Source organism: Cyclospora cayetanensis, unplaced genomic scaffold (assembly GCF_002999335.1).
Source record: "Cyclospora cayetanensis isolate NF1_C8 unplaced genomic scaffold, CcayRef3 CcayRef3_contig_145, whole genome shotgun sequence".
In the NCBI taxonomy this organism is placed as follows: Eukaryota; Apicomplexa; class Conoidasida; order Eucoccidiorida; family Eimeriidae; genus Cyclospora; species Cyclospora cayetanensis.
Window position 1 is genome coordinate 55,806 of NW_020312087.1, and position 8,540 is coordinate 64,345.

The following is an 8,540-nucleotide window of genomic DNA, read 5'->3' on the forward strand; positions in this document are numbered from 1 at the left end:
GCTGAGGCGGTTGCGGCGCTTGACAGCGAAGGCCACGAGCACCACAGACAAAAAGACCTAAGGCACGACGCAAAGCCCCACAAAGATCTCCCCAACGCATGCACCGCAGACGCACGCGTTTTAGACCTTCGAGGCCGCTGCGGAGGAGGCAGTGCTCGTGAAACTCAAAAAAGGAGTCTTCGCGAGAATTGGGGTGGCTGGGTTGCGCGACATGTCCACCAGCGCAAAGCCACCTCCCACAGGTACTACAGAAACTGCTGCCCCCGCTGCAAGGGTAAAAGAGGTCTAGAATAACAGGGGGGCGGGGATAAACTAGCTAAGAAAGGCACAGACTACAGGAAAAAGGCCACCGCTTTCGCACGTGGATAACTGCGCAGCCTGAGGGAGGTTCGCAGGGGAAGGGCAGGGAGGAGAAACCGCCATTCCTACAAGGCAACAGGAGGAACAGCACCTCCCCCAAGGCGCTGATTTACACTCCTCAAGCGCACAACCAGGCAGGAGGCACCTGCCCATTTATGTAGAGCCTTACCTTGAGCAACAACAGGCAAAGCCACACCACCAACGCGCACAGAAGAGCTGGACCTGACTGCCAGCTCACCCTACGGAAACACGACAGCAGTAGCAGCAGCAGCTGTCTTTGCCACACAGCTCTTTACGGCAGGCGAAGCCCTCCCGAACTCGTTGCCGAAAAAAAAGCAGCCAACAGAGAACGCTCAAAGAGCAGCAAAGACACCCCACCACCCCACCCCGCGCGCTGCCCTCACCACCTCTTGCGCATTGCCACTTACTTGGGCAGCACGCAACTGATGAGGGTCACTATAGGAATAGACATGAAGCCGATCCGCCTGCAGACGAGAGGGCAAAAGCAAGACCAGCAACACAGCCAGCTGCTCGTGAAGGCAAAACACAGCAACAGGACTATGACCAGCACCAACAGCAATCCTGACAGCTCCATGAACGGCTGCAGCTTCTTCCCTCCCCCCTCCTCCCCGTAATACAGTGCCTCAGGTAGAGCGCCAGGCTCCAGAGTCGACTCAGCACCCAAGCCTACCGCGTGGGTATGTGGGAAAAGGCGTAGCAACCCCAACAAGGAACGGTGTAGGCAAACGTAGATATCAGCGTGGCAGATGCGGGAACTCGCGCCAGCAAGACATCCGCTATCAACACCTGCACATTGCAGAGAGAGAGAGAGAGAGAGACACCCCAAACCGTAGTATGGCCCCACAACGCCATCATCCGTCAATCTCCGGCAAAAAAAAAACCCGCACAGTCAACAGAAAGCAGCCGCAAGAAGCACAAGCAAGCCAACCGGCGAGCTAAACACACTGCACTGCAGCAAACACCTCATGTGCGCTAAGGGATGCTGCGTCATCCACAGTGCGGCCTCATGAGGTCTGCTTACATTTTGGTACTGAGCGAAAGCCTCCACAGGAATCTTGTTGAACTTCACAAGAAAAATATATTTAAGCCAATCGACGCACATCTCCAGCAAGAAGACGCCACACTGCAGCAGCAGCAGAAGCAACAAAGAGAGCACACCCCACTCCAACCGCATTACACCAAGTGCCAACAACAAAGAGTCTGAACAACAAAGCACAGAAAAACAACCACCTCCAACAAAAAGCCTCCAGCAGCAGCCGCATCTCTCTACCAGCCAACTGTAGACACCCGCTGGTGAGACCGTCTTTGCAGACGCGGCGGTAGCAACTTTGAGGGAGACGATAAAGGCATCGCAGCAGAGGTGGAAGCGCTCTACTGTATCAGCCGCTACAACGGTATACAGCTGCACGGGAGTGTATTTCTTGAAGACGGATGACTTGATCTCCCCAAAATTGTTGGTAACCAGCATCAGGAACATTGCAGACTGCAACAGGCGCACGAATACCAGATAAAAATCACCGAACATTCCCGTAATGTTTTTGCAAGGCATGCATCCCCGCACGTCTGGCCACAACACAACAGCAGCCAGGCGGGAGGGAGCGGCGCATATTTTCTCCGCCCTTCCCCTTCCTTCGCCCCCCTCTCCCCCCATACCCACATACACACAAACTTATCACTTATATTCGCAGACACGGTCGACAGCACGGCAAATGCAATCCGTCAAGTGCATCCTATCTGCGTGAAGGCGCTATGACAGCAAACAAATAACGGAGGCAGCGCGGCTGCAGCGGTTGCCTCACTTCTGAGGAGTTGATCGCAATGTTCAAGCTGAGGACCCGGATGAGATGCATGAAGGAGTGTACAATGACGTATAGAATAACGCCACAGTACAGTAAAAACAGCCTCAACCAAGGCCAGACTGCAGCCAAGGTGCCATCAGCACCGCCCTCGAAGGCCCCTCCGGGTGCCATACTGCCGCTTTCCTCATCAGAAGCAGCGGCTTTTTCACTCCTGCTGCTTCTACTGCTGCTCGCTGAAGGAGTGCTGCCCTCTCTCTCTGGCCGCCTCTGAGGCTTTGAGGGAGTACAGCGCAACAATGTGCTGCCGGGTGCTGCTGCTACTGAAAACAGTCCTTGAACAGCTTTCCAAGATCGCCCCGCTAGTCCCATACGCCAATGCGGCATGCATTGCTGCTGCTGCTGCTGCTGCTGCTGCTGCTGCTGCCCCGTATTCTGCTGGTGACGCTTCTGCTTCCCTCCTTCCGAGCTGATTTTGCTGCTAGTCTTGCTGCTATTCTTGCCGTTGCTGCTGCTGCTGATCGCCCCCTCGCTTGCACTGCATGCTGACCCCCTTCCCTCGCTCTCCTCCTGCTGCATCTGCCGCCCTTGCTGCTGCTTCTGCTCGCGGTGCGTTGCCGCGGCTTTGCGGAGCATTTGTGTGGCCTGCCTCATCAGCTCGTCTACTGCATCCCTTCCAAAGCTCCTCCACAGCTTCTCAAAGACTTCCAGCATATTAAAAATGACGTAGAGCTTCATGAAGGGCTGCGCGCGGATTGTGTGGTACACGATGGAGGTGTCGATACACCCGAATAGCAGCGCACAGACCAGGAAAGCGGAAAAGCGAATGAAAGCACACAAGTCTGGACCTGTTATTTCGTAGAACCCACAACTCCATGTTTCTGGATCAGCCTTCGCCCGCTGCCGATGCTCTTCCCGCTGCTGCTGCTGCTGCAGTAGGGGACTCTCAGCCGCACCCATGCCCGTCTCTGTCGCGCTTCGTTGCTGCTCCAGCGCAGTTCGCTGACGGAGCTCAACAGCCACAGTAGGCTTCGGCCGCGATGCCACGACTGCTGGAGCTGCTGCGGATGGCTTGCCTGCAGCGGATGCTGCCGCTCGCACTGCCGTCGCTGACGCAGCTAGACGGCGTGGGCGCATGGGCGCATGCGAAAATGCTCCTCCTGCCTGCACAGACCGCTGCGGACGCGATCGCAAGAGCGCCGTCTGTGTGCCTGCGATGCTCGTGCTAACCGCCACAGCTGCGCTAGGTCGTAATCCGCTAGAAGGGCCTTCCCAACTGGCACTGCTATCTTGAATCACGCGCGCCGCAGCGGCAGCCGAAGTCGAAGTAGGGCTGAGAGCAAGCTGCAAGGGAGGAAGAGAGGAGCTCCACGAGGCGCTGGCAACCCTGCGACAAGAGGCCTTCGTACTGTCTCCTCTAAGGATGGTGCATCCTCTCGAGCTTCCTGCTGCAGAGCAGGAGGCACTCCTTCTGTGGGCAGCAGCGGCTGCCTCCTCTTTGCCTACCGCCGCACGTGGGTGCGGGGGCAGCCACTGCTGCTGCTGCTGCCGTTGCTGCTGCTGCTTCTGCTGCGGTTGCTGCTGCTGATTCCTCGGGAGGAGGAAAGGCAGCAGCAAGCGACGACCTGTGGCTGCACTCCACACAGCCCACCGCTGCAGCGCATGCGCAACGGCACCAACGGCTGCCGCAAGAGCTGCCGTAAAAACGCCTCTTGCCGCTCCAAGGAAGCAAAGACCGCCGCTGAGGCATCGAATGCGGGCAACTCCGCAGCCACAGCAGTGCAGCAGCAGCAGCAGCAGCACTTTAACCGCCTGCAGCGGCATCATCGTGACTTCGTAAAGGAGAGCGTCGAGGCAAAGAAACGTGCCAAAGTATACAACACACTCCAGTTTGTAGGGCACGTGCAGAAGACTGCTCAGCTGAGTCTCGGGGATCGCCGTTCCCCCACTTTCCCGCTTTCGCTTTCTTAGTTCCTTGCACTGGTCCTGAGAAGCTGTACGGCGCCCTGGTAGCGTCGAGCCATGGGAAGGCTTGGCAGCAGCAGAATGATCTGCAGCACGCAGGAAGGCGCCAGAGGGGATCTCGGAGCGCTCAGCTCCGAGAACTACACCCTCCGGCTGTTTTTGCCGCTGGATGCATTCAAACAAGTCTTGCGCACTCTTACGCCGTTTGGGGATGGGAGTGGTCGAAGTAGCCTCGTTTCGCTCGCGGCTGCTCTCCCGCATCTGCTGCTGCCAGGGCATGTCTACAGGCACTTTCGCCTCCTTTTTAGACGCGTGAAGCAGCGGGCCGTGCAGCGCAGCAGCGACCCCACCGCTGTGCAGGCGTTGAAAGGTCCTTGCAGATAGGACAGATCCTGCTGCTCTTACAGGAGGCAGCTTAGATGCAGCCGGAGCAGCAGCATATCTCCTCACCTCAGCAGCGCTGCTAGGCTCCCCACAGGACCCACGCACGGCATAGCCACCCCCCAACGATGCAGCTGTCCGGTGCTGCTGCTGCTGTAGCAACAATTGCTGCTGCTGCTGTAGCAACAATTGCTGCTGCTGATGTAGCAACAATTGCTGCTGCTGCCTGGTGCCGAAATCTGGTAGATGGCGCGAATCCCCGTCGAGGCAGGGGCCCTCCAAAGGGGCCTTAAGGGGGCCCCCTTGAGCCGTAGTGGCTGCAGGATGATCTGTCAGACATGAGAAATGCTTCACTACAGCCGCGCGATCTGCTGCGGCAAGGGCCGCAGCAGATCGCTCTAACGCCCCTGTAGAGACAGCGTTCGCGTGGGCAGCAGCAACAGCAGCAGCTGCTGCTTCTGCGGGGTGGAGGCGTCGACTGGATATTTCATCCTTCACGAATGCCACTAGATCCCAGAAGGTCACGCCTCGCTTTTTGCTGCTTTTTCTGCGATTGCGGGAGGGTATCGTCTGACATCGTGCGAGTGGCGATGCCACACGTGCTTCTCGGGTGCTGCAGGTCGTCTGCTGGGGTTTGTCTGCCGCTTCATCTGCTGCTGCTGCTGCTGCTGCTACGGGAAGCATCCTCGAGTCTGCACCGGCGCTTGCGGGGGTCCTACGGTCTCTTAGGCGCAGCTGCTGCTGCTGTAGCTGCTGCAGCTGTTGTTGCTGCAGCTGCTGCTGCTGTAGCTGCTGCAGCTGTTGTTGCTGCAGCTGCTGCTGCGCTTCAGGCAGGCCTCCCCAGAAGGGCAGACACAGCGGCGGTGCAACAACAAGGCCGGCTGCCGCACCAGCAGAGCCGGCACAGATCGACTCAAAGGCCTTCTGCTGCCTCTGTTGCTGCTGCCTCTGTTGCTGCAGTTGCTGCTGCCTCTGTTGCTGCAGTTGCTGCTGCCTCTGCTGCTGCTGCCTCTGTTGCGGAGTGGTCGGCAGCAGCGAAAAGCTCTGGCTGCTTTGCGCATGGGAGGCCTCCCGCAAAGGCCTCTCCCCCGTCGGTGTGCGACACCATGGAGTGTTTAGACAGCCGCTGTTTGTGGCTGCAGGCGAGTGGAATACGGACGCAACAGTAATAGCAGCAGCAGCCGAGTCTGCTGCTGCTGCTGCTGCTGTCGCCGCTCTTCCTCCTCCTCTCCCGGCAGTCGCTCCTGCCATCGTCAGGTCCAGAGAAGACGCGTCAAAGCTCCCAGCAGGATCACTGCAGGGTGTTCGCCATGCAGTGTTGCTGCCTTGCCTTGAAGAATCCGCATAGCTAAGAAGCAGACTCGGGTGGAGCAGCTGCTGGGGCCTGTATAGCCACGCAACTTCTTCAGCATCTCCTGCTGCAGGGGGGGGCGCGCCAGCACTACAAACTGCCACTGCTACATCGTGAGGCCGCTTCGTCACCACATCTTCGCCACTCCCAACAGCGCATCCCGAGGCGCTAAGCGCTTGCTGCTGTTGCTGGAGCCGCTGTTGTTGCTGCTGCTGTTGCTGAAGCCGCTGTTGTTGTTCTTGTTGCTGCTCGCTTATGAACCTGCCGGCTTCCTGCGGATTATGTGATCGCGAAGGCGGCAGCGCCAGGGATACCCCTAGCAGCCCCTCCTTCGCTCCTGCTGCTGCTACTGCTGCTGCCTCTGCTTCTGCTTCTGCAGCGACTGAGACGGCGGGGGAAACCCACGGAGTCGCACGAGCACTCGGTGCATCTCTGCCCTTCTTCGGCAAGCCGCTTTCGGCGCTGCTCTGTCTGCTGCTCGTGGGAGACGTCGAGTCTCGCGTCCTTCCTGGCTCTGCTAGTGTCGCCTTTCCTGCTCCTGATGCATGCGTTGCTGGAGAGTCGACACTCTCCATTGCTCCTGGTGCAAGCGCATGCGCCCATGCTGCGCCAGTAGAACGGCGAGGACGACCAGGGCTTCTGTTGGTGCTGTGTCTGTACACCTCGAAAGGCCCTCCTCCGTGCACCAGCAGCAGCAGCAGACGCTGTTGCTGTTGCTGCTGCTGCTTGTCTGAGAACCCCCCATCGCAAGAGCTCCAGCGCCGCCAGGGAGTAGCGGCCGGATGCATGTAACTGTTGCCGTCATGCGAAATAGCCGCTGTATGCTGCTGATGCTGCTGGTGCTGCTGCTGCTGCTCTTGCCAGCGGCACCGGATGGGCAGAGAGGGGCGGCGTGAACGGCGGCAAGCGCTGCTCGCATGATTGGTGCTGCTGAACTGCAGCATCTGGGAAGTTGCCTTGAGCCTCCTTGCGGCTGCTGTTGCAGCTGCATCTGCAAAGAGATCGGAGCAACAAGCGGATCTCATGAAGAAGTGTTCGCGGGGCTGTTGCACCTGCCGTCTCTGACGCGCCTGCGACTGCGTTTCGCATGATGCAGGGAGCGTACTAAAGAGAAGACTTGAACTTTCTCCCATTAGGGGGGGGGCGCCAAGAGCCGCTGCTCGATGCTCTTTCCGGAGTTTCTGCTGCTGCTCGGGTGGCTGGATAGTCTGCTGCAGGTGATGCTGCATGAACTGCTGTGGCAAGGCTGCAACCTTTTGCTGCTCCGGAGAAGAAGATCCTCCAGCAGCTTCGGCTTTTTTAATCATGGGGTCTGTGGAAGGAAGGCGACGCAGGGGCTGCTGGTGTATGTACACTTGAGGGGTGTACCTGGTGGGCCTGCATGCGTTTTCCGCAGGACTGTTGCTGCTGGTGTCTCGCTTCAGACTTAAAAGGAAATCGGTGGCTTCGGTTACCACTGAGGCCACTACTGCTGCTTCGCTGCTGCTGCTAGGGCTGCTGCAGCAGGCAGCAACAAGGGGACTGCTGCAGCAGCTTGCTTCTGCTCGCTGCAGGCAGTCCGGAGCCGAGTAGTATGAATATAGGGAGCCTGCATCCTCTTCCTCCTCCTCTTCTGCTTCATCATATGGCAGCCACCCCAGTGCGACATCTTCATCACCGGCAGCAGCTGCTCCTGCTAATGATGGAGATGCAGCAGTAGCTGCAGCAGTAGCTACTGCTGCTCCAGCTTCGCCGGCTGGCTGAGGTTGCTTCGGCGTCGACTGCAACAGACTCAGTGCAGCATGCCGCTGCAGGGATTCCACGTTGCTGCTGCTGCCAGTGTTGGGGTTGCTGCTCTCCGGTGCTCTCGCAGCAACAGCTACAGGGACGAATTCTTCCGACCCTCCCTCCTCCGTGTTTACCATCGTTAAACTGCCGATGTACTGACTGCTATTGCTGCCTTCATCTCCGTCGCAGCTCTCCTGGCAAACCGGTGTGCTGGTGGCGCCACTGTTGCTGCTGTGGATGCGGCTGCTGCGGGGTCTGTGGTTGTTGGTGCTGCAGTGCTGTTGCGGCCAATTGCGTGTGGACGACACACGCGCGGCTCCGGTGGCATCCAGACATGCCCGAAGAGCAGCGGAAGATCTGATGCTTTGGTATTTCGGTGAGTTCTTCAGTGGCTCCGAGACAGCGGGCTGTAAGTTCAGTAGTTAGGGGCACTGCGCTGACCACCCACGGTCTTGCAGCGGCACGCGTTTTTGCACATGTACGCTCCCTCCGTGGATTGAGCAATTAAAAATAAGTCAAAGAGGAAAAAACAGCAATAGAAATTTATTAACAAGAAAACATGCTCAGCAGTCTACCTGCTACTGCCTTGCTCGAATGGACTGCTGCTACAGCCCCATCTGAGAGTACTGGCGAGCTTCTCTCTGCTCTCCTTGCTGCTCCCGCAGCAGTAACCGCATCTTAATAGCAAATTGAGAATAGGAATGACCCCTTCCGCGTATTTCGCCCGGGAGAGGGTAATTAGTGGTGAAAATAGCGGAGGCAGGGCCGTCAACTGCGGTATCTGTGTTGCTCTTGGTTGTGCCGCTGTAGTGCAGGTGTTGGTGTCTGCTGCTTTGGGGCTTTGATCAGGGCGCTCTGCGCTGCGAGTGGCGCATGCACAGTGCAGCAGCAGCAGCGAT

General features: G+C 58.2%; 1 protein-coding gene across 1 annotated transcript; it reads right to left on the minus strand.

Moving 5' to 3' along the window:
* Positions 1–3,981: 3,981 nt before the first annotated feature.
* Positions 3,982–6,449, minus strand: LOC113147162 (putative uncharacterized protein DDB_G0288537). The gene is made up of 5 exons (XM_026336750.1): positions 6,051–6,449; positions 5,700–5,749; positions 5,429–5,517; positions 4,750–5,347; positions 3,982–4,228 (listed from the first exon to the last, which is right to left on the minus strand). The coding sequence occupies exons 1-5, from the start codon at positions 6,447–6,449 to the stop codon at positions 3,982–3,984; spliced, it is 1,383 nt and encodes a 460-aa protein (XP_026192535.1).
* Between the last annotated feature and the right edge of the window lie 2,091 nt (positions 6,450–8,540).

Bases quoted from the DNA above. Each gene is read 5' to 3' on its own strand.
- LOC113147162 (XM_026336750.1), bottom strand. From the start codon at position 6,449: ATGGAGAGTGTCGACTCTCCAGCAACGCATGCATCAGGAGCAGGAAAG. The intron at 5,518-5,699 runs GCTGCTATTACT...GCAGCAGCAGAG, and splicing joins CAGCAGCAGACTCGGCTGCT to GCAGCAGCAACTGCAGCAAC. The intron at 4,229-4,749 runs GCAGCAGCAGCA...TGCGTGCTGCAG, and splicing joins CTACCAGATTTCGGCACCAG to ATCATTCTGCTGCTGCCAAG.